At 43.2% G+C, this 26,558-nt stretch overlaps 1 protein-coding gene across 2 annotated transcripts in view; it reads right to left on the minus strand.

Moving 5' to 3' along the window:
- Window positions 1-3,054: 3,054 nt before the first annotated feature.
- The window catches only part of taf3 (TAF3 RNA polymerase II, TATA box binding protein (TBP)-associated facto), a 200,658-nt gene continuing 177,154 nt past the window's right edge, over window positions 3,055-26,558 (minus strand). For both annotated transcript variants that reach the window (XM_038811879.1, XM_038811878.1), the window contains exons 5-7: window positions 15,892-16,153; window positions 6,259-6,365; window positions 3,055-3,822 (exon numbers count right to left, since the gene is read on the minus strand). In XM_038811879.1, the coding sequence (XP_038667807.1) occupies window positions 3,708-3,822; window positions 6,259-6,365; window positions 15,892-16,153 (484 nt within the window). In that variant the 3' untranslated portion in view covers window positions 3,055-3,707. The remainder of the gene's footprint in view (window positions 3,823-6,258; window positions 6,366-15,891; window positions 16,154-26,558) is intronic.

The following is a 26,558-nucleotide window of genomic DNA, read 5'->3' on the forward strand; positions in this document are numbered from 1 at the left end:
CCATTGTCCGAGTCTGTATTCATTATGGACTCAGAAACCCGTGCAGTTGAGTTCACTTTTAACGGCGCCAAGCATGGCCAACTAAATGGTGTTGCTATAGAAACCCTTCCAGACCCAGCTCTTGTTCACACCTTTATCAGTTTCCACAAGAAATGCGTCTTCGATGGAATGACCTGTGATGAATGTGGGATTTCAGATATATTGCATGATATGCCTTTGGTGCAGTGGGGGGGGGGGGGGGGGGGGGGGGTTAGGATGGAGGAGTCCTGTAGGGGATCCAATTTGAGGGCCATGTTTCCCTTCACGCTTGAATGGATCTCAAGCACCCCTACTGTGAAGCTAACCACAATGTTTATAAACATCTAGCTATAGAACATACAGTGCAGAAGGACGCCATTTGGCCCATCGAGTCCGCACCGACCCACCTAAGCCCTTACTTCCACCATATCCCCATAACTGCTCCTAACCTTTTTAAACACTAAGGGCAATTTAGCATGGCCAATCCACCTAACCTGCATGTTTTCAGACTGTGGGAGGAAACCGGAGCACCCGGAGGAGACCCATGCACACACGGGGAGAACATGCAGACTCTGCAGACAGTGACCCAGCAGAGAATTGAACCTGGGACCCTGGCGCTGTGAAGCCACAGTGCTACCGTGCTGTACTATGATTGACAGGTCATCACCACATCAAAAGCAGTTAAGTGCTTTCTGCTGAGAAACAGCGGAAATGAATGCTCTTATCTGCTAGATGTTTATAAACATTGTGGTTAGTTTCCTCCTGTAAGAATTCTTATGGTTGAATGAACTCACCTCTCGTTCTTCAAAACTCCAGAGACTAAAGTTCCAGTCTGTTGAATCTTCCCTCACCGGCCACTCCCTCCATCCCAGGAATTAGTTTGGTCAAATGTTGTTGCACTCCCTCTACGGCAAATGTATCTTTCCTCAGGTAAGGTGACCAAAACTGCACACAGTTTTCAGCAAGGCTCTACGTAATTACAGTAAGACATCTTTACTCCTGTACTCCAATCCTATAGTAACAAAGGCCAATTTGCCATTTGGCTGCCTAACTGCATGCTCCACTCGCATGTTAGTTTTCAGTGATTCTTGAACAAGAACACCCAAGTCGTTTTGAAATTCAACACTTTCTGGCCCTCATGTAAAGAATATTCTGTATTTCTGCTTTTCCGACCAAAGTGGATAACCTCAGATTTTTCCATCTGCCGTATTTAGGGAACCATATAGGATATTACAACAATCGGCAATGGTTTTGCGGTCACCATTAGGCTATCTTTTAATTCCAACTTTATGAACTGAATTTGAATTCCACCAGCTGCCATGGTGGGGTTTGAATCTGCGACCTCAGTGTTAGCCTGGGCCTCTGGGTTTCTAGTCCAGTGATATTACCTCTATGCCACTGCCTCTCACTTTCTGACATTAATGGTGCTAAATAATTACAAGTTGTTACTGAATTTCCTTTCTGGCAGCTTTCTGCCTCGTGAGATAATAGTATGTTCCTGCCATATTTGCTGCAGATGAAGATGGTGGACATGAGGAGATGCGGGATTTACTTGCCTCAGCTTTCTTTATGCCCTTTTCTGAGCCAGCCTGGCTTTCTCTTTCACCGTGCCTCTTCCTATAGCCCTCCTGTCAGTTTCCAGAGGTCGCGGCCATCAGTGAATGTCTCCTGGTTTGTCTGTGTCAATGGCCATCTTTATATCTTGCTTACAGGTGTCCTTACTGCAGAAATATGGACATCAGCAGGTTATGACCCAGTGGCCAGTTCAGTATACAGGAGGTCTTTGGACCTTTTGGGAGCGGCACGGTGGCACGGTAGTTAGCACTGCCGCCTCCCAGCACCAGGGACCCAGGTTCAATTAAGGGGGAATTTTAGCATGGCCAATCCACCTACACTCCACATCTTTGTGTTGCGGGGTGAGGCCCACGCAGACACGGGGAGAATGTGCAAATTCTCAGTGACCCGGGGACGGGATCAAACTCCTTAACGCCATGCGGCAGCAGTGCAAACCACTGCGCCACCGTGCCGCCTACATTCTCGGCAGGGCAAGGTCACCAACTCAGAGACAAGGTGAAAATGTTCAGCCTTTTCTCCTGCCTTGCATATCTCATCCAGGTGTCACAACTGTAGAGGAGCGCAGGAGCAGAGGGACCTGAGTGCATAGATCATTGAAGGTGGCAGGACAGAGAGCAGTTAATAGATTATACAGCACACTGGACTTTATGAAGAGGGGCACAGAGTTCAGGAGCAAGAAGATTAAGCTGAACTTATACAAGGCACTAGATAGACCTCAGCTGCAATACTGTGCACAGTTCTGAGCACCACAGTATGGTTAGGATGTGGACGCATTGGAGAGTGTAGAAGAGGTTCACAAGAATGGTTCCAGGGATGAGAAATTTCAGTTATGAGGATAGATCGGAGAGGTTGGGACTGTTCTGCTCAGAGAGAAGGCTACGAGGAGATTTGATCGAGATGTTCAAAATCATGAGGGGGCTGGACAGATGAGTCAGGGAGAAACTGTTCACCCTCGTAAAAGGAAGAAGAACGGACGGGCACAGATTTAAAGTGATTTGCAAAAGAAGCGAATGTGATGAGAGAAAAAACTTTTTCACACGAGTGGTTCAGGTCTGGAATGCACGGCCAGGAAGTGTGGTGGAGGCAGGTTCAAACAAAGCATTCAAGGGGGCATTAGATGATTATTTGAATAGAAACAATGTGCAGGGGTACGGGAAAACGCAGGGGAACGGCACTAAACCATGATGATCGTTTGGAGAGCTGGTGCAGATACGATGGGCTGAATGGCCTCCACCTGTGCTGTAACAATTCAGTGAATCTACTTTTGGTGATATGCAAACAAATGCGTGCTGAAACCCGAGCAAGCAAAAAGGCACTTCTAAAAACAAGCGTGATTCTGAGCACAATTGTCCTCAGTGAAAACTCTAGGCCCCAGCTGTTTCAAATCATCACATCATCCAGCCAGCAAAATCAAACTGGAAAACGGCTGAAGTCTAATAAGATGGACATTGCAGCCCATGCTTCTGGTGAAGAATGTCTTTCATTTTATTTTGAAGTTACTTTTCCCTTGTAAGATCGTGGTGTCCTTCGCATGAAGTTCTGCAGGAGCTTCTGTGGCAATATTTCAAAGTACAATTGAAATTCTGAAGGCTTGTTGTAAACCATCCCATCCTTGAAAAACAGCAGTACCAATGCATTACTGTGCACTGCAGTATCTTTTTTTAAAAAAAAAAATGTAATTTATTCTCTTAATAAACCTTAGCAATCCATTATTTTGGTTACAATCACCATGCCACTGTTGGTTAAAGCAATGAGAGCTCTGAGCAGAAAAGATAAAATATATTACAAGCTTAACTACAAGGATGACAAGTCCATATAGAATGCAAAAAATGATTGTGATATATAATACAAACTTTCATTTTAAAAGTATACAATTAATTACACGGAAAGGCTAAAAAAGAGTTTAATTCTCCAGCCTTTTCCTGGAAGTGAGTGAAATCTCTGAGCAATTTGACATTTTCTGCACTGTACAAAGATATCTAATCAGGTCTCACATTGCACTGGATCTCATAGTTTACACAGTCCATCGCCACTGGTGTCCTTTCAAAAAACTGGAACTAAAAAGGAGCAATCTGTAAAAAAAAAAAAGAGGGACTTTTGGTTTGAAAACCCTTTCAATGAGCTCTTGATTTCTTTCTCTTGTGTTTCTTCTCTTTCTTCTTAGTGATGCACTTCGGGCAAAACCATTGCACTTCATCTGGTGGTGCTGCAGAAATCCCAACGCAAGGCCTGATAAAATGAATACCAAAGGTAAGGCACTGGCACACCGAGGATACATCAGCAGAATTAAACAACGTATGCGCTCTTTACACAGCACTAGATAGTCAATAAACTCACAGCACCAGCAAATCAAAAAATATATAAGCCAGCATGTTAAAGATCACAGCAGAAAGTAGTATCCTCATCACTCTTTATAATGCACCTATGGCATTTGGAAAATTATAATAATAATAATTGCTTATTGTCACAAGTAGGCTTCAATTAAGTTACTGTGAAAAGCCCCTAGTCGCCACATTCCGGCGCCTGTTCGGGGAGGCCGGTACAGGAATTGAACTCACGCTGCTGGCATTGTTCTGCATTACGAGCCAGCTGTTTAGCCCACTGAGCCAGTATTTGCTGTAGCAGGGTATCTAAAACTGCCTGCCGTGAAAAAGACTTGCCCCATGTGTTCTTCCGCTCAATATATTTCCCCACAAATTTGCTAAAAGCACGAGCGAACAAAGGCACTGCAAGGGAAGCGTTTGGGATCCGAATGAATAGGGCAACCAACAGGGCATCAGATTGAGGTATTGGGAAATAAATGAGTGGCACAACTGAGAAGGAAGGGAATTAAAGGAGGTAAAGTTAATGTCAGATCAGATACAGAAAGGGAAAAAAAGACAGAAATATTGGATTAAGAGAGAAGGAAAGATAGTAAAAAGAAAACAAAATTTAATAAAAAAGGACATTTTTTTAAAACTCCAAAGAATTCAAAACTGGAAGGAATGAGACTCCAACAATTGTAATAGTTATTTTTCAGTACCAGAGAGGTTAACTGAAAGTCATTACAATTATCAATTGTTAAAAGGGTATTTACTCTTGTAATGACAGAGGAGTAATTTCCTGTGGCAGATTTATCGGCATACATGGACAAATACACCTAGTTTTTTAAAATGAAGGAAGGTAAGGGCAAGATGCTACTTTAGTGAAACCAACTGTGGAGCAACGCAACTCTTTTTAAAAATTAATTTAGAGTAACAAATTGTTTCCCCCCCATTTAAGGGGCAATTTAGCGTGGACAATTCACCCACCCTGCACATCTTTGGGTTGCGGGGGTTGAGGCCCAGGCAGACGCAGGGAAAATGTTCAAATTCCACACAGACAGTGACCCAGGGCTGGGACCCAACCCGGGTGCTCGGCGCCATGAGGTAGCAGTGCTAGTCACTGTGCCACCATGCCATCCTAGAGCAACACAACTCTTGCCAGCAACTTTGGGAGATTGACATATCACCACACATCCCCTCCTTGCCTAAAGTCGCTGTGCTATTTTCCTACAAAACATAGCGAATGGCATGGGCCTTACCGTTACTTTGACAGAAGACTATGGCTCAATGAAATGAAAATAAATGTATGAAGTTCTCCGTAGGCATGATGTCCAATTGAGATATGGCTTCAAAATGTGCTACATTTATACGGTTGCAAGTGCGAGGAGTTGCGCAAGCAAATAATGCAAGGTGGGTCACGCCACTGGTGGGTGGCTTTAATGTCCTGTGTTGGATTATCATCCTGTTTGAATTCAAACTCAAATCACGTGATGTTATGTACCATCCTGAAATTGGGCTTCAGTAGGTTCCTTCCAATGTCACATGCTGACATGTTTTAGGAAGCACGACGAGAAAATAGTCCCATCCCTTGGGACAATCAAAGCAGTCCTTTTATCAATAATAACAAAATTAATGAGTGAAATACAAAAAGTGAAACCATATTTTACGGATGTTAAAGAAGGTTTCCAGGACAACTTATTTTCTCAAAGGCGGATTTGTTGCGAAACACATGATAACTGAGGAATATCAAAAGGCCATTATAATACAAGCTGCAATCATTGTAATATTTTCTGAGCATTTTGAAGCTGGCATCATATAATGTATCATTTTTGGGGAGGGGGGTAAAGTCTTATTGTTGTCAATTATTTTCCCCTTTTAGCTCTTGCTTCCTTCAAGTTCACACTGGTGTAGAGAGCACCCTCCCCTTCAGCTGGTCACATGAAGATTCCACAACTGCAGAGCTCATGTACCAACTTAGTTTCAGGTTTCTTTCTGTCTCCATACCTCTTCTCTTCCCAGGTGTAGAGGCATCTCTTCACAGCAGTATGCAGGCCTTATACACAACTGATTTCCAAACAAACCTCAGAGAATTGGACATCAGAACTCCAGTGTAACTGCTCAACTATTGTTAAATCTTAAAAATGCTTTAAAAACAAATAATATAAGGTGGACTGTTGCTTTCGTTTTGGCACATTTCATCCTCAGGTTGTGAAAAGATTTACTGTAATTATTCAATATAATTACTTTCCGCCAGATTATGCTTGTGCTTTTCTTAAGTGGGACACAGTGGGGTTAAGATCAGTGTCCATCATTTCAACAGTTTCACAGATATGCAAAAGATGCAAGGAAACCAATTTCTTACCAATGATACCAATCATCACAGTCATCGCAGCCAATCATTGGGCTGCCATCGTCTGCCTTGTTGCAGCCAGGACAGATCCAGATTTGATTTCCCCATTCGTCCCGAATCTGAGGGGGGTGGGGGAAGCAAAATCAAAATAGTTTTCAGATAATTGTTCAACAATTAAAACAGATAGTTCAGTGTACAAAACAGTGTTTGGTGTCAAATTTGCCTTTCACACATGACACAGAAAAAGCACATCCCCTTTTTTCCCAGTTTCACTGACCTACAATTTTTAAAAAAAATTTAGAGTACCCAATTATTTTTTCCAATTAAGTGGGCAATTTAGCGTGGCCAATCCACCTATTCTGCACATTTTTGGGTTGTGGGGGCGAAACCCACGCAGACACGGGGAGAATGTGCAAACTCCACACGGACAGTGACCCAGAGCCGGGATCGAACCTGGGACCTCAGCGCCGTGAGGCAGTTGTGCTAACCACTAGGCCACCGTGCTGCCCTCTCACTGACCTACAATAAAGATATTGCATAAATGGGAAGTGATAGGCACTGAGAAAAGCTGGTATTCTGTAAGGGAATCTAATGGTAAGCTGGCTAAGATCACAGGAATCAATTAAGATTACTGCAACATCAGGGCCCCAGTGAAATATTGCTTGATTGAAAACTCTGGCTTTCCGATCTCTTCTGTCAAGTGGGACAGCACGGTGGCGCAGTGGGTTAGCCCTGCTGCCTCATGGCGCCATGGTCCCAGGTTCGATCCCAGCTCTGGGTCACTGTCCGTGTGGAGTTTGCACATTCTCCCTGTGTTTGCGTGGGTCGCACCCCCACAACCCAAAGATTTGCAGGGTAGGTGGATTGGCCATGCTACATTACCCCTTAATTGGAAAAAATGAATTGGGTACTCTAAATTTATTTTTAAAAAGAGGTTCCAAGTGCTTTCAGTATCTGCTATTTATACTTTAAAGGGTTTGGATGATTGCCAGTTCTTTGACCTGTTGTTAAAAAAGGATTTTTCTAAAAAAAGTGGTAGATTTCTAATAAATGGCTGTCCTTTTTAAATCTGTGTTTAAAACATATCCTATTGTCACTGTAGGGTTCATTGGTTCTATATAATCTTTAATGAGTAAATGAGCATGGAAGTGCCATTGCCTGGCATTGGGGGCATGAGAAGCTTTTTTAAAAACTTGCTTTTCAAAAAATTTCCTCATGCAGACTATGGTTCATGACACCTCTGAGGTGCTGCGAACCACGATTCGTTGAAAAGCTGGTCCAACTACATGAAAATTGTGGAGGACGAGGACATGCCTCTGCCTGCATTGAAGCCAGCTTGGTCGGGACTGCAGGCTGCGCGATCGCTATCCGAACCATCGCACACCCTTAAATGGCCAAGGTGAAAATCAGAAACCCCAGAACTGGGCCCTGGGTGCCGTTTTCACCACCCTGTGGAGACTTACCGACTCCATCAAAATCTTGCCCATGACACCAGCAACATTGTGCTCGGAATGAGAAAATCTATCAGACTGTGATCAATATGAATGGAGTTGTACCCAAATACAATTCAGCATCATTAACTGAATAGTTCAGCACGCCTGGTAGGATGAAATGAAATGAAAATCGCTTATTGTAACAAGGAGGCTTCAAATGAAGTTACTGTGAAAAGCCCCTAGTCCCCACATTCCGGCGCCTGTCGGGGAGGCTGGTACGGGAATCGAACCAGCGCTGCTGGCCTGCCTTGATCTGCTTTACAAGCCAGCTCTTTAGCCCACTGTGCTAAACCAGCCCCAATGGTTAATGGTTCAGCAGTTCATATTAAATTTCAAAACTGAAACTTGAGTTCACTGTTACCCCAGAGACCTAGGCAGCTTGGAGCATCTGAATGAATAACTGTTAGGCTATTAAATGAACTGACAACTGCAGCAGTCTGATGTTCTTCCATTTACTCGAGAAATGCAGCTCCCCTTGTTGATGAAATCTGCCTATGGAAATAGTGGAGACTAATTTATTATGTGGAGCTCATGAAACAAAGTTTTTCAAATTCATTTATGGAGTCTGCTTGGCTGCTCTGATACAAGCCTGACACCTGCATATTGGCTTACGGAGCTGCCATAACTCTTTTCAAGTGTTTTAATTTCACAGTTAGGTTGTGTACTAGCTACGTGCAAACATGGATTCTTCTGATATGTTCCTGTATCCTATCTGAAACCAAAAGAGGATGAATTGCCCGAGTGATACCCATGCATTTTCTCAAGTGCCATCATTATGTTGCTTTCATTATTTTATATTACAGCTGCACTGCCCGCTGTCTGCTTTTGTAACTGTAACTGGAGCAAATTTACCAAAATAAAACACCAGCTGGCTCATACCACCTGTTGGAAATTCAGATAATTAATTCCACTGCACCACATCCTGACGAGGTAATTTGGCAAGTAAAATAATGGGCTCATAACGTGTTCATAGTAATTTCAGATTCACCCCACCTCTTAATTAAATCATTTAAGAGAGGAGGGAGAAAGTTACGAGGTTCCAGTGTTAGGGTTAAGGTCTCAGAGGCGTCATGGCTGCTAAAGATGGTCAGGGAAGTGCTTTTATGGGTGGACACATAAAGGTCACACCATGCATATCACATCAAAGTTAAATGCCTACCATAGGAACTTCAGAACAAATCTCACAGCGTAACCAAAGCAAGAAAATAATGCCCGAGTGATAGAGTTCTCGAATTTGGTCTGATGAGTTGGTTATTTTATAAGTGCTGTAGTAGACCATGATGCATCCCACTTTGTCTCATACATTACACCCACTAGCAACATAATATTTTGAAGCAGGAAATGTACATAAAAGATACAGTACAAAGTCACAGGCACCATTTATGCTTTGCTGAGAAGTGCAGATATTTGTGGTTCCAGCATAACAGAATCGAGGCACAAAACAGCTTACTTAGCAAATTCAACATGGGAGGTGGGCGAACAGTGTAGGAGGGTGTAACCATTTCCTTCCCTGGCTCTACACTCACAATGATCATTTATCTGGCGCAAGACAACAAAATTACTAGAAAAAAACAGTACACATTTTAAGACTAGGGAGGTTATGCTGCAATTGTATAAGGTGTTAGTGAGGCTACACCTGGAGTATTGTGTTCAGTTTTGGTCTCATTACTTGAGAAAGGACGTACTGGCGCTGGAGGGTGTGCAGAGGAGATTCACTAGGTTAATCCCAGAGCTGAAGGGGTTGGATTACGAGGAGAAGTTGAGTAGACTGGGACTGTACTTGTTGGAATTTAGAAGGATGAGGGGGGATCTTATAGAAACATATAAAATTATGAAGGGAATAGAGAGGATAGATGCGGGCAGGTTGTTTCCACTGGCGGGTGAAAGCAGAGCTAGGGGGCATAGCCTCAAAATAAGGGGAAGTAGATTTAGTACTGAGTTTAGGAGGAACTTCTTCACCCAAAGGGTTGTGAATATGGAATTCCTTGCCCAGTGAAGCACTTGAGGCTCCTTCATTAAATGTTTTTAAGGTAAAGATAGATAGTTTTTTGAAGAATAAAGGGATTAAGGGTTATGGTGTTCGGGCCGGAAAGTGGAGCTGAGTCCACAAAAGATCAGCCATGATCTCATTGAATGGTGGAGCAGGTTCGAGGGGCCAGATGGTTTACTCCTGTTCCTAGTTCTTATGTTCTTAAATCTTGAAATTAACTTCAAACATGTTAACTAACATTCTCATTAGCTACACCATCAACATAGAACATACAGTGCAGAAGGAGACCATTCGGCCCATCGAGTCTGCACCGACCCACTTAAGCCGTCACTTCCACCCTATCCCAGAACCTAATAACCCCTCCTAACCTTTTTGGTCACTAAGGGCAATTTATCATGGCCAATCCACCTAACCTGCACATCTTTGGACTGGATACAGTTAAGATTACAGTTAAGGACTGGAATCAGTTAAGGTATCCAACAGTGCAGAATGAAAGAAAAACAGAAAATGCTGAAAAAAAAGTCAGCAGGTCTGGCAGCATCTGTGGAGAGAGAAATGGGGTTAACGTTTTGAGTCCAAATGATTCTTCTTCAAAGCGTATACCTATATTACATCCCTTAACATGACTCCCTGATAACCTGTCCCAATGCTCCTCTTTGTTCCAGATTTCCAGCAACCGCAGTATTTTGTTTTTATTTTAAAGCAGTATGGGGCTCCGGGGGCTGTCTATTCAATTTGTATCAGACTTTTCTATTGAGGAAAAAGAGCCGGATCTCGCAGAAGATGAAGATTAACCTCTACTGAATTGGAAATTAGTGCCTGAGGTGGGCAGAAAGGCATCGGGGAACTGCTGAAACACATCCTCTGAAGACTTAGTTGAGAAGTTCATTGCCCAGTTGCAACCAAGCCACACAGACGAGTTCACTGCCTAGCCCCAGTTAGAACTGTTGATTTCAGCAAGGACAAAAGGTAAAGATTCTGGAACTGGCTTCAAGATTCCAGTAGGGAAAGGTATTCCAGGAAGATAACCAAAAAGGTTAGGAGGGGTCATTGGGTTCAGGGAGATAGGGTGGAAGTGAGGGCTTAAGTGGGTCGGTGCAGACTCGATGGGCAAAATGGTCTCAACAAGGGATTGGGTTTTGTAAGACCTGGGAGTTACCAGATATGGAAACTCCAAGGGGTGATGAAGAAAAAATACTTTTCCCAATTAATTACAGCACCATCTCTGACGGCCTCTCCTTTCCTTTTCTCTCTAAACAGCTAGGCCATATATTGCCACTATATCTCCTCGCCCCGCATCATTTCCCTTTCGAATCCAGTTAATAGGTTTCTGTCTTGAATGCAGCCCTGAAACATCCCGTGTCAAAGTCACCAATAACATATTTTCTTACCATGGCTGATATATGCCAGTCTCATTGTTCTTCAGCTGCTCTGCTGTGTTTGACACAGTTCAGCATTCTATAGTTTTCCCATTGTTTTAAAAAAAAATTCTTTCACACGATGTGGGCGTCGCTGGTGAGGCCAGCAACTGTTGCCCATCTCTATTTGCCCTTGATCTCGGTGGCTTTCTGGACCATTTTAGAGGGCAGTTAACAGTCAACCACATTGCTGTGGATCTGCTGTCACAGGTAGGCCAGGCTGGGTAAGGACGGCAGACTTTCCTTAGCACGACTCCATATCTTCCTGTCCCAATGCAGCCAGGGCATCACTTGCATTGGCTTCCCCGACCCCTCCCGACCCTTTTTGCCAAGATTCTCCCCTTTGTTTCCATTCTTTCTTTACCGTTATGCTGCCCCTAAATTATACGAATGATGTGACGTTTCACTCCTATGCTAATGAGGCCACTCCTGACTCCTCTTCCATTATTGCACTGTTGAGCTGTGATCAAGTGTTGGATGAGCAAAAGGTTCCTTCAACTCAGCATCAGCAAAGAGGGAAGCCATTATGTTTTGCTCCTATGTATACCTTCCAACCTTAGCACTCAACTTCCCTCTAACTTTGACAATTCCCTCCGAATAAGCCAGATGGTGCACAATGTCAGTGCCCTCTTTGACTCTGTACAGAAACTTCAAACCCCATATAGGAAATAGGAGGAGTAGGCCACTCGGCTCTTCAAGCCCGCTCCGCTATTCAACATGATCATGGCTGATTCTTATCTCAATGCCATACTTCAGTGCTTTCCCCTCAAGACCTCTACAGTCCAGAAATTGATCTATTTCTTTCTTAAACATACTCTGATTTGGCCTCCATTGCATTCTGTGGTAGAGAATTGGGAAGTTCACCACCCTCTGAGGGATCAAATTTCTCCTCGTCTCATTCCTAAATGGCCTCCCCCATATCCTGAGGCTGCGATCCCTTGTTCTAGCCCCACCCCCAGGCAGAGGAAACAACATCCCTGTATCCAGTCTATCCAGCCCGGTCAGAATGTTATATGTTTCAATGAGATCCCCTCTCATTCTCCTAAATTCCAGTGAATACAAGCCCAGTTGACCCAATCTCTGCACATATGACAATCCAACCATTGCAGGAGTCAATCTGGTGAACCTTTGCTGTACTCCCTCTCGGGCAAGTACATGCTTCCTTAGATAAGGAGGCCAAAACTGTATACAATACTCCACTTGTGGTCTCACCAAGGCCCTGTACAGCTGCAGTAAGATATCCTTGCTCCTTATTCCTCTTGCATTGACGTCCAACAGACCAGTTGCCTCCCTAACTGATTGCTGTACCTGCACTTGTACATGTACTTTCAATGTCTGGTGTACGAGGGCACCCAAGTCCCTTTTTACGTCAACATTTCCCAATCTATCACCATTGTTACGACACCCTGAACCAACTTCCTCCAAAACTAGTATTAGTTATATTAGAATATTCACTCGGTGCCAACGGATTCTGATTTCTCCTCTCCAAAATACAAAATCTTCACTGCAGACTCACAGAGACAGCAGGAAACAGGTAGCAGAGAGAGGGAGAAAACACAGCTACTCTTCCTTCAAGGGTCGAAAGGCTTCAGGCAGGTTCTGTCCGAATAAAAAACCTGTCAGGAAGCAATCGTTGACCGTTGTCAAACAGAACACTGTCCTCAGCCAACCCACCCCATTGCCAGTTAGCCAATAAAACCAACTTCCTCCATAGCTGGTTCCTAAGATTCACTCAGCATCGATGAATCTCATTTCTCCTCTCCAAAATACAAAACCTAGGAACACACTGTCCTGACAAGCACTCTTCTGCTTAAAGGCACATTCCGATTATGGGTCCACAGACCAAAAATAATAAAAGAAATGGGAACAAAGGAAATGAACAGGAAGGACTCTTACACCATTTAAATAATTCTCTGCCAGTCTGTTTTTTTGTCTGAAGTGGATAATTTCACATTTATCCACATTATACTGCATCTGCCATGCACTTGACCACCCAGTCAACATGTCTAAATCACCCTGAAGCCTCTTAACATCCTCCTTAGCACTCAGCTTCCCACCAAGTTTCGTGTCAGCAACAAACCTGGAAATACTACATGTTGGTTTCCGATTCCAAATCATTAATGTATATTATAAAATGCTGGATCCCAAGCACTGATCCCTGTGGGACCCCACTAATCACTGCTTGCCACTTTGAAAAAGAACTACTTATTCCTACTCTCTGTTTCATATCTGCTCATCAATTTTCAATCCCTACCAATATATTACCCCAAATCCCGTGCGCTCCAATTTTGCACACCAACCTTTTAACTGGGACTTTATCAAAAGCTTTCTAAAAATCCAAACACATCACATCCGCTGGTCCACCCGTAGCTATTTTGTTAGTTACGTCCTAAAAATAATTCCAGCAGGCTTGTTAAACATGATTTGTCTTTCATAAATCCATGGTTTTGCCTAATCCCATTGATATGTTCACACGGTACCAGTGGTTAGCACTGGTTCACAGCGCTAGGGATCCGGGTTCGATTCACAACTTGGGTCACTGTCTGCATGTTCTCCCCGTGTCTGCGTGGGTTTTCTCCGGGTGCTCCTGTTTCCTCCCACAAGTCCCGAAACACATGCTGTTAGGTGAATTGGACATTCTGAAATCTCCCTCAGTGTACCCGGACAGGCGCTGGAATGTGGCGACTAGGGGCTTTTCACAGAAACTTCATTGCAGTGTTAATGTAAGCCTACTTGTGACAATAAAGATTATTATTATTAAGTGTCCTGTTACTCTTTATAATAGATTCTAGCATTCTCTCTACAACTGTGGTTAGGCTAACCAGTCTGTAATTCCCCATTTTCTCCCTCCCTCCTTTTTTAAATAGCGGGATTCAATTTACCACCCTCTGACGTGCTGGGACTTGCTGGAATATGACAACCGATGCATCCACGATTTCCATGGCCACCTCCTTTAGTACCCAGAGATTTAGATTATCAGACCATGGGGATTTAATGGCTCTCAGATCCATTAATTTCTCCAACACTATTTTTCTAGTGTAACTAATTTTCTTCAACTCCTTCTCACTAGACTCTTCCTTCTCACATTCCTTAGCATTTCTGGGACGTTATTCGTATCTTACTCCGTGAAGACATAATTAAAGTAATTGTTTAATTGTTCTACCATTTCCTTGTCTCCTGTTAGAAATTCAGTCTGAAACAGGAGAATTAGAAATTCTCCTGTTTCAGACTGTAAGAGACCTACATTTGTCTTCACTAATCTTCTTTTTACATACTGAGGAAGCTTTTACAGTCCGCTTTTATGTGACTTGCAAGTTTACTCTCGTACTCTATTTTCCCCTCTTTATCAATCGCTTTGTCCTCCTTTGCTGTAGACTGAACTTCTCCCAATCCTCAGGCTTGTCTTTGCTAGGTTTACCTATTTTGACCTCTACAACATTGCCTGGCTTTCACTCCACTTCATTCGTTTATCTATGGGTTTGTCACCTTGACTCAATTACTCCAAAGTTCTCCTTCCTGGATGCCCCAAGCTAAGCCCTCTCCAAACAGCTACTTTTCAAAATGGGCGCAGTCTCAATCCCCTTCAGGCGAGATTCTCTGGTGTCCCTGTGGCGTGTTTCACGATGGTGGGAGGCGGGCCGCCGTTGGCTGGATCTGCTGGTTCTGCTGCAGCCAATTCGATTTCCCATTGAATCCTCCCCGCACCGCCGGGATACCCGCAGAGTGGGTGAGCCATTGGCGGGGCTGGAAGATCCCGCTTCGTGAAGCGCCAGAAAATCTCATCCTTCATCTTTGAAATCATTCATGCCCTCACTTTTCTCTACCTCAGCAATCTCATCTAGCAATATGTTCCTGTGTCCGCCCACCTCTCTTCCGATTGTCAGGTTCTGTGTGTTCCAACTTTGGGCCCATGCTCTACAACATTCTAGGTGATTCTAGGAGACCAAATAAGTAGCTGTATGAATATATTGTTTATGGATGGAATATTGAAGGTTGCAATCAGGACTGAAGACTGGACAATCCTTATTACAAGACCACATAATGTTCAGTATGGTTTGATTGGAGGGCAGAGCATGAGAATCTTCTGGATTCTTCCAGGATTTTAGTGGAGTCTCAGAAATAAACCGGAAGCCCTGGAAAACTCTTACCAAGGCTTAGTTGGTAAATCCATTGTCCAATGTGAAATGAAGATATCGAGGCTAGCTCATTCAATGCCCGGCCTGAGACAAGTCTGTTGATTTCAGCAAGGTCAAAGATACAGGCGCTGCACCTGGCTTCATGACTCCAGACCAGGGCAGTGAGAGGAGGTGGTGGTGGATTTCTACTCCTGATTGCTATTGAGTATTTGTGGAGAAATGTTGTGCATGTGTGCCCTTGGGTGAGCATAGGGTGGAGCTTGGTTACAAGGCTTCCTGCAGTAAATACTCTGCTGCATTCGCACACGAGATATGTCAAGTTACTAGTGGCCCCGTGCAACTGTACCACAGTGCAGGATGGGAGACGATGAGTGGTAGAAATAAGTCTTTCAATGCAGCCTCTGCTTTTCTCCAAGGAGTTCTAAAGTTAACATAAGCATTCAAAATAAAGACATGATTCATCTCTATACAATGCTGTGTATTAACTTGTTTCTACATTGTCATTTTTGTCTGTAATCCTTTCCTTGACAATTTGAGAATTATTTCATTGTGAGAACATTTATTGCAACTGCATAAACTATGAATTTAAGCTCTGAAGTGTTACTCACCACGTATGTACTGACAGTCTCTGTGACTACACTTCTGACTGGCGTCTTAGAGGTTCCTGCTCCAGCAGAAGCTGCAAGAGATGCAGCAGGAAGAGCACAAGCTGGAGATGGAGCTGCTGTGGGGAGAGGAAGAGCAGCTGGCGTAAGGGGTGGTGCAATATGAATTGGAGTTGGGGCTGGAGATGGTGGTGGTGGAGTCTTTGGGTGACCCGCAGGTGGCGATGGTTTTGCCTCTGTGGCTGGGACCACCTTACTGATGACTCTGAAAGAATAAACAGAAAATATGGGTTAATGCAGTCTTACTATTAAATTCTTAATGGAAAGAATGAATTAGTCATAAGGAGGAAGTTGGCCACATTTCTAATTCAATATCCCTCTTAAAATAGACATTTAATTAATTTGCCATTATTCATTTTTATATCACTAAAGCAAACCATATACAGAAAGTTATTTAACTAGGACTAGTTTTGAATTGTTGAACTATCATTTGAAAATATGTATACAGTAGTAACGTTCCCTGGGGATAGTGAGTAAATGCACCGCATGATTTAGCAATGAATCAAACAAACCAGGAAGACTGGAGTTCAATAAATGGGCTAAACTAGCTACTGTAAATCAGGAGCAGTAGCGGAGGCATAGTGGGACATGGGATACAATCATACTTCTGAGACAGGATGGTTGGAAAAATATAGTTGGGTTTCTCACTGGTAATTGCCAATCTATGACAGTTGCTTGAAATTGTTGGTGTCTGCACAGGACTGCTATCAGGCAATACTTTCCTCTTTCCACCAATGTCCTACCCTCCTCATGGTTTTCCAGAAACAGAGGTGCTCAGTCATTCATGTGGAAACAGGGGAGGCATTGGGAGTTGTCTGTACGGAGTCTACCCGTTCTCCCCGTGTCTGCGTAGGTTTCCTCCAGGTGCTTCAGTTTCCTTCTACAAGTCCCGGGAAACGTGCTGTTAGGTGATTTGGACATTCTGAATTTTCCCTCAGTGTGCCTGAACAGGCGCCAGAATGTGGCATTTAGGGGATTTTCACAGTAACTTCATTGCAGTGTTAACGTAGGCCTACTTGTGACACTAATAAAGATTATTATTAATTTACACGCTGCATCCAGTCATGAGTCTTTGGACAAGATGAAAAATAGGGAGGCAGCACAAAGACTTTTCAGTAGAATGTTAATATGGATGAGAATAATGGTGCTCAATTACTCACATTCACCACAGGTAATCTCCTTGGATTGCTCACAAATTAGCAACCAGGAGCAAGATCAATTTAAAGGAAAATACTTATTTGCAGATGCAAATAAAAATGATACAAAGGCGAAACTTTAAATAGCCTAGCCCATGAAAGCCAAATTTCTATTTTGTGTGCCAAAATATTAGTTTTGCAACACAAATGGTTCTTTTAATCAGGACGATATTTTAGAATTTGTTTTAGCACTTCATATTTGATGGTACACTTAAAATCACAAATGTAACCAGTAACCTGCTTATTAATTCCACAAATAGCACGTGATTTGAGATTTTACACCTCAGCGACTCTTTAATTTTTGAAATAATGTGATTTAAAAAACAATTGTATTACGGTTATTAATTAATACAGGACAGTTATCAAACTCTACTATTTTTTAAGGAACTATAACAGTTTAATCTTTAACCCTCCAGTGAAATGGGCATGTTTAGTGCCCCGGATGGTAAAAGCCTGTGGGTATATCTATGTTTGGACATGATTTTTGACTCAAAAGTTAATTGAGAAGCATTATCTAAGTCAAGGCCGGGATTCTCCATTGCCATTCCGCCCCAGTAATGCTGCCACATAGGCAGAAGAAAGAAATGAAAATTCTCAAACTTTACATTTTATTGATTTTCTTTTCTATTAAAGTAAAGCTAGAACTGAAACAAAATAAGAGAGCAAGCAAGAAAACAGAATACTAAATGGGAATTTAGGAATTGGAAATTCAGCCCCTCGAGCCTGTTCATTATGCAATCAGATTACAGCTACCGATCCTGGTTCCATACCTCTGAACAGAAACACAGAAACTAGGAGCAGGAGTCGGCCATTTGGCCCTTCAAACCTGCTCTGCCTTTCAGTATGATCATGCCTGATCCTCAATCCCAATGCCATATTCCTGCTTTCTGCCCATACCACTTGATGCCATTAAAATTTAAAAAAATGATTGATCTCTTTCTTGAATACATTTAGTGACTTGACCTCGTCAGCCTTCTGAGGTAGATAATTCCACAGGTGCACTACCATTTGAGTGAAGAAATATTTCCTCACCTCAGTCCTAAATGGTCTACCCCATATTCTGAGACCGTGTCCCCGGTTCTAGATGCCCCAACCAGAGAAAACATCTTCCCTGCATCTAGTCTGTCCAACCCTGCGAGCATTTTATATATTTCAATCAGATCTCTTATCCTTATAAGCTCTTAGCGAACACAGGCCCAGTCAAAACAATCTCTGCTCATAGGACAGCCCTAGCAACCCCGGTATCAGCCTTGTGAAACTCCGTTGCATTCCGTCTGTGGCAAATATATACTTTCTTAGGTAGGGAGACCAAAACCTCACGCAATACCCAAGGTGTGGTTTAACTGTGTAAGTGCAGTAAGACATCACTACTTCGGAACTCAAATCCTCTTGCAATGAAGGCCAACACACCATTTGCCTTCCTACATTTTTGCTGCACCTGTCTCTCCATTTTCACTGATTGGTGTACAAGGGCACCCAGATCCCTTTGTACATTCACACTTCCCAATATATCACCATTTAAATAATACTCTTCCTTTCTGTTTTCCACATCAAAGTATAACTTCATATTTAGCTACGTTGTACTGCATCTGCCTTCTGTTGCCCTCCAACTTAATGTGTCTAAATCACTTTGAAGACTCCTTGCACCATCCTCCCAACTCTCAATTTTGCCTGGTTTTGTGTTGTCAGCAAAATTGGAAATGTTACATTTGGTTCCCTCATCCAGGTTATGCAGATTATCAGGCACTGGTGATTTGGCAACCTTTAATCCCGTTGATTTCTCCAGCACTATTTTCTTACTCATACTGAGTTACTTCAATTACGCCCTCTCACTAGACCCTTGTTTCCCTAACATTTCTGGAGGTTATTTAAGACCATAAGAAATAGGAACAAGGGTTGCATGTTGGCAGTGGTTAGCACTACTGCCTCACGGTGCCGAGGACCCGGGTTCGATCCCAGCCCCAGGTCACTGTCCATGTGGAGTTTGCACATTCTCTCTGTGTGGGCCTCACCTCCACAACTCAAATATGTGCAGGATAGGTGGATTGGCCACATTAAATTGCCCCTTAATTGGAAATTTAAAAAAAAAGAAATAGGAACAGGAGTAAGCCATTCATGGCTGTCCCAACAATCCTCATGTTCACTCTCCTGCCGTTTCCCCATAATCCTTGGTTCCCTTACTGATCAAAAATCTATCTTAAATACACACAAGGACTCTGCCCCCTTGGCTCTCTGCGGCAGAGAGTTCCAAAGACTCTCAATCCTCAGACAATAAATTCCTGCGTGGAATGCCCTGCCTGCAACAGTAGTGGACTCGCCAACAGTAAACGCATTTAAATGATCATTGGATAGGCATATGGACGATAAGGGAATAGTGTAGAGGGACTTTAGAGGGGTTTCACAGGACGGCGCAACATCGAGGGCCGAAGGGCCTGTACTGCGCTGTAATGTTCTATGTATTACATTGGCACCCCTTTATTCTGAGACTCTGCCCTCTGGTCCCAGATTCTCCCATGAGGGGAAATATCCTCTCAGCATTTACCCTGTCAAACCCTTTAAGAATCCGCTATGTTTCAATGAGATCACCTGTTTAGTGTCAGTTGTGAAGGCGATAGCAAGAAATGGGATGGCAGGGAAGGTTATGTAAAATTGTACAAATGTTTAATTTAATATTAATATTGCAACAATAAAGTGATACCGGATGTTTCAGTAAATTGAGCTGTTAAATTAAACTATTTAAAAAAAATATAAATTTAGAGTACCCAATTCATTTTTTCCAATTAAGGGGCAATTTAGCGTGGCCAATCCACCTAGCCTGCACATCGTTGGGTTGTGGGGGCGAAACCTATGCAGACATGGGGAGAATGTGCAAAATCCACACGGAGAGTGACCCAGAGCCAGGTTCGAACCTGGGACCTTGGTGCCGTGAGGGAGCAGCGCTAAGCCACTGCGCCACCGTGCTGCCCAAATTAAACTATTTCTGCATTGGCGCGTGAGCGAAGCACAAACAAAAAATAATCGCCTCAAATAGGCAGGTGTATTTCAGAGCCAACTGGTTTAGTATAACGGTTAAAATACTTGTGCGTCAGGTTGCAAAGCTAACAAAAGCCGTATCCTTTACTTTACAAAGACTACATCAGAGGTTCACCAGTGCAATGTGGCATTACAAATTTGAGTGACTATTAATTATCTTCCAACCCTTAGCATTTCACTCCAAACAATCTGAACAAAATTGTAAACAAACGCTCCACCGCTATCTCTGTCGCGTCCGCATTGTCCAAGGGTTGCTATTAGGCAAAGCGGGGAGGCACGCTCCAAGAACATCCTCAGCTTGCACAGGGATTGAATCAGCACTATTTGCATTGTTCTGAAACTACACTCTAGCTAGCCTTCGAGCTTACTGAGCTAACAGACTGGGTGTGTGTGTGTGGGTATGCGTGTTTGGTAAATTTGAGGCCTTCACGACATGTTGGTTTACAGTGGGTACTTCTGTGAGTAGTTAGAGTGGGGCCAACCTACAGTTAAAGAATTGATCTAGAATTAAACATAAAAAAACAAGGCCCATTGTACAGAATTGAAGAATCTGAATAGAACAATTAAAAGATAGGGAATAGTTTTTATATCTGGTCAAGAATAAGTTTGCATAATTTATTCTCAATCCAATATTTTCATACAAAATTCTTTGGTGAGCCACTCATACTTTTTGCTTTTCAAATACAGTTAAATTCTATTTCTGCAGAAATAAACTATCTGTACTAGACACAAGATTGTCTACAGGAAACTCTTGTACAAAAAGTCATATCAACCACCACTTAAGTGTAACCAAAATCTATTTGAAGTAATTAGCCGAAGGGATACAAGAGACTATATTTGTTTTGTACATCCTAATTGACACAGTTTCCAATCAACGTACTGAATATAGTTTGTGCAGTTTGAAAGGTTAACAGAATTTCTACTCGTGCTTTGTGATACGAAAATAACAGAACATCTGAAATATTGTTGGTCCAAGTTCAGTTCTCGTACAGTTGGCATATATCTGAGTGCTTGTAGGTCAAACTGTAATGTGCTGCAGTTGAGCAAACTGATTATCATTATTTGCTCAATATGCAATTTATGTGCAAAGTGCCTTTTGGACGGTTTATTGCACTAAAAGCGCTATATAAATGCAAGTTGTTGCTACACCACTGCCATTTTGACAACTGAAATGTGACCAGCAATTTACAGTGTATCTGAAACTATATAATGACCCATGTCTGACCAACCTTGAAGGATAAATTACACCTAAACATAGCAATTATTAAAGAAGGGAACAAACAAAGTGACCTTTCTGTAACATGATGTTCCGACTTTGGAAAAGGGCACACAGGAAATAAAGAGAAAAACAAAGTTGATGTGGGTGGAATTAGATGGCAAGTCTGATTTTCACAGCTATTAGAAAGTGTGCTTGAGGTTACGTTTTGTAACCTCTCAACATTAAAGCCACAACTGTTTTGGTTAAAAAAAACAATTAAAAATCACTTTGTCCATGGATTTATTAATATTCAAGATGCATCCCCAAATTTAAGATGAGGCAGTAGTAAATGCAAAAAGTGTATTAAAATTCACAAAGATTATTAGGACTTGTGGCCTTTTTCTCACACAACTTCTTGGTTTTAGCTGGGTGACATGGTGCCATAGAATCCCTACAGTGCAGGAAGCCATTTGGCCCATTGCATCTGTGGCAGCTCTCCAAATGACCATCATGGCTTAGTGCCAGCCCCCTGCCTTTTCCCCGGCCCCCTACACATTGATTTTATTCAAATAATCATCCAATGTGCTCGAATGCCTCGATTGAACCTGCCTCCACCACACCTCTAGGCCGTGCATTCCAGACCTGAACCACTCGTTGTGTGGAAAAGTTTTTAATCACATCACATTTGCTTCTTTTGCAAATTACTTTAAATCTGTGCCCTCTCATTGTCGATCCTTTTACGATCTAGAACAGTTTCTCCCTATCTACTCTATCGAGCCCCCTCATGATTTTGAACATTTCAATCAAATCTCCTCTCAGCTTTCTTCTCTCCAAGGTGTACAGCCCAACCTCTCTACTATATCCTCATAACTGAAGTTTCTCCTTCCTGGGACCATTCTTGTAAACCTCTCCTGCACTCTCTCCAAGCATTCACATCCTTCCTATAGTGTGGTGCCCAGTACTGTACACAATACTCCAGCTGAGGTCCAACTAGAGTCTTGTATAAGTTAAGCATGACCTCCTTACCCTTGTACTCTATGTCCCTATTAATAAAGCCCAGAATACTGTATGCTTTATTAACTGCTCTCTGCCTGCCCTGCCACCTTCAATAATCTATGCACATAAACACCTCAGCTCCTGCACCCTCTTTTTTTTTTTTAAATTTAGATTACCCAATTATTTTTTCCAATTAAGGGGCAATTTAGCGTGTTCAATCCACCTACTCTGCACATTTTTGGGTTGTGGGGGCGAAACCCACGCAGACACGGGGAGAATGTGCAAACTCCACACAGACAGTGACCCAGAGCCGGGATCGAACCTGGGACCTCAGCGCCGTGAGGTGGTTGTGCTAACCACTAGGCCACCGTGCTGCCCCCGCTCCTGCACCCTCTTAAGAATTTCACCCCTTATTTTGTATCATCTCTCTATGTTCTTCCTGCCAAAATGCACCACATCACACTTCTCCACATTGAACTTCATCTGCTATCCATCTGCCCACTCCACCAACTCAGCCATGTCCTTTTGAAGTTCTACACTGCCCTCCTCACAATTTACAAGTTCTCTTTCACACAAACATGCGAAATAGGAGAAGTAGGTCATTCGGCCCCTCAAGCCTGCTCCGTCATCCATTGCGATCATGTTTGATCTGTTTGTGTTGAGTTCCACATTCCCCATCTACCCAGATAGCCTTTGATTCGCTTGCCCAACAAGAATCTATCTACCTCTGCCTTAAAAATATTCAATGATTCCCCTTCCATTGCCTTTTGAGAGTTCCAAAGTAGGACAACATTCTAAGAAAGAATTTGTCCTCATCTCTGTCCTATAAGGGCAATCCCTAATTTTAAAACAGTGCCATCTAGTTCTGGACACACACACAAGAGGAAACATCCTTTCAATGTCCATCTTGTCAATACCATTCAGGATCTTATAAACTTTATTCAAGTCCAAAGTTGTACCGGTTTGGTGAATTGCCCATGCTAAATTTCCCCCTCGTGTTCAAAACGTTGGTGGGGGGGGGGGGGTTACTGGGTTACGGGGCTAGGATGGGGAATGGGCCTAGGTAGGGGATCCTTTTGGAAGGGTGTTGCAGACTTGATGGGCCGAATGACTGCCTTCTGCACTGTAGGTATTCCATGTTCACCCTTCACTCGTCTAAACTTTCGTGGAAACGAGCCCAGCTTTTCCCATAAGACAACTTGCTCATTCCAGATATCAATCTAGTAAACCTCCTCTGAACCGCCTCCAATAATTTATATAATCCAAAAACTTTTAAGTTGTCCCCTGCACGCCAAGATCTAGATCATGAATATATTCAGGAAAAGCAAGAGCCCCAATACCGGCCCCTGGCAGACACCACTACAAATGTTTCTCCAGGCCAAAAAAATATCTATTGACCATTACTCTTATTACTACTATTACTACTATTATTCAGCCAATTTTATACCAATGTTACTACTGTCCATTTTATTTATAGATCACGCCCACGGGCTTTAATTACTATCTTATTTGTATCACTAGTTGCTTTCTTTCTTTTCCCCAGGTAAGAGCGCCTTCAGTTACGAGGGAAGATTAGAGAAATTGAAGCCGCTTTCCTTGGTGAAGATAAGTTTGAGTGGAGGTTTGATAGAGGTGTTCAAAACCATGAGAAATCTGGACAGAGTAGATGGAGCGGAACTGTTCCCATTGGCGGAAAGGTTGACAACAGATTTATGATAATGGCAAAAGAACCAAAGGTGATACGAGAAAAACATTTTTACGCAGTGTTTGGCGAGGATTTTGAGTGCACTGACTGGGAGAGTGGTGCAGGTAAATTCAATTGTGGCCTTCTAAGAGGTATGGGATAATTACTTGAAGAGAACATTTTGTAGGGCTGTAGGGAAAAGGTGGGAAACGTGACTCGCTGAGTTGCTCTTGCAGAGAGCTGGCATGGGAACGGTGGGCTGAATGGCCTCCATTTGTACTGTTAACCATTCTATGATTTTATATGATTAAATTCTCAGCCAAGGTTTCTCTGCTGGCTTTGCTGCTGTCCAGTTTTCCTTCTTTGATCTTCCAAGACCGATTTCTCTTGCTCCATTTTATACAGCTCACAAATGGAATTTATTTTTGTATAATGACCCATCATTATCATCATACAGCATGGAATGCCACAAGATTTCTTAAATTGCATATTTTTGAAGTAAAAATAAACAAGGATGTATTAAACAAGAATTAATATAATAATGGGCAGGAGAAAGTAAATTATACATGATGTAACCAACATAACTCATTCACGAGTTATGCATTCTTCCTTCACTCCATGATAATTCCTGATGTTCAGTTCTGCCTCATGGATTAAGAGTCTTCTGCTTGCTGGGTATAAAGGAACCGATGTAACATGAGTTCGGATTGTCCCAACTCAATTCAAAGCTACTCTTAATTCAGCATGAACCTGGCGTTTAACTTAATAATTAAATCTTTATTATTGTCACAAGTAGGTTTACATTAACACTGCAATGAAGTTGCAATGTACTGTGAAAATCCCCTAGTCGCCACATTCTGGCGCCTGTTCGGGTATACTGAGGGAGAATTCAGAATGTCTAATTCACCTAACAAGCACATCTATTGGGACTTGTGGGGGGAAACCGGAGCACCCGGAGGAAACCCAGGGAGAACGTGCAGACTCTGCACAGACCCAAGCCGTGAATCGAACCCGGGACCCTGCGCTGTGAGGCAACAGTGCTAACCACTGTGCTACCGTGCCGCCCGATTGAGTCACAGTTTGGCTACTGTGGGAAATGGAATGTCACACTAGAAGAATGTCACAATTGTCAATAGATGGGAAGTGATAAATTGTTAGATTGGTGTGTGTTGAGGAACTCTATGGAGGTTGTGCTGAGGCACATTGTCGGGCATAATCTGCACCTAGCTGTTCTTTGTTTTTTTAAAATAAATTTAGAGTACCCAATTCACTTTTTCCAATTAAGGGGCAATTTAGCACGGCCAATCCACCTACCCTGCACATCTTTGTGTTGTGGGGGCGAAACCCACGCAAACACAGGAAGGTTGTGCAAACTTCAAGATTGTGCAAACTTCACATGGACAGTGACGCAGAGCCGGGATCGAACCTGGGACCTCGGTTCTGTGAGGCTGCAGTGCTATCCACTGCACCACCGTGCTGCCCCTAGCTGTTCTTTGTTGATGCTGACACTGGGTGTTCAAGAATGTTCCATTCCAACACATTCACACAGCTTGATGAGAACAAAATTCACAAAGAATCGTGAAACGTCTCAATTGGACAAAAGATTAAAACTAATCAAACACAATGGGATGGATTCTCCGTTTTGGAGTCTAAGTCCCCACGTCTGCGTGAAATCGGTGATCTTTCATGCCAGGACAGCTGCCGTCAAAAGGCCACCGATTCGCTGTTTTGCGGGGGGCTAGCACGCAGGCAGCGTAGAGTTAGCAGTTCTAGCTGCCGATACAGCTCCCAGCACTTCAGGTTCAGAGGCCGCGCATACGCACGGCAGCGGCCGCACCGTGCTCCATGGCGGACTCAGCCCGCGGACCTGGACCGGCAAAATAGTGCCCCCCAATCGGACGCTTGTGCGCCCTGGACCGTCCTCCCACAGTGCCCCCCTGCCCGCTGATCGGCCCATCCCCGACTGTGGCGCCCCTGGACTGAGTTCACGAATGATGTGAGCACACGTAACCCACGCCATCAGGAACTTGGCGGGTTGGGGACAGAGCATTGCGGGGCAAGCCTCAGGCAATGGCCTGAGGCCGTGGATAATCGGCGTGGCGTACTTCCAGAGTACGGCGCTTTTCAGTGGGCGGAGAATTCAGAAACCGGCGCCGCTCCTGGCTTTGATGCCAAAACGGATTCTCCGCCGCGCCGCCCAATGCGATTTCAGCGTTGGGTAGCAGAGAATCCAGCCCAATAACTTTGGTTCCAAAATTCAATTTGCTAAGGAAAGAGAAATCATTCTTGCACAATTAATAACCATTAACTTGAACTAATGAACCCAAACATCTTGGGGGGTGGGGGTGTGGAATAGAGGGGTTAATATTGCTCTCCACCATTTGCCAGAGAAATGGAGTATTTTTAGCCTCACTTGTATGTGGGAATGTAAAGTTTATAAAAATGCTTGTATCCTTGCTGAAATGACTTCAAATAGCTGCTCAACAGTTTAATCAGTGAGAAA

This window comes from Scyliorhinus canicula, chromosome 11 (assembly GCF_902713615.1).
Source record: "Scyliorhinus canicula chromosome 11, sScyCan1.1, whole genome shotgun sequence".
Classification (NCBI taxonomy): Eukaryota; Metazoa; Chordata; class Chondrichthyes; order Carcharhiniformes; family Scyliorhinidae; genus Scyliorhinus; species Scyliorhinus canicula.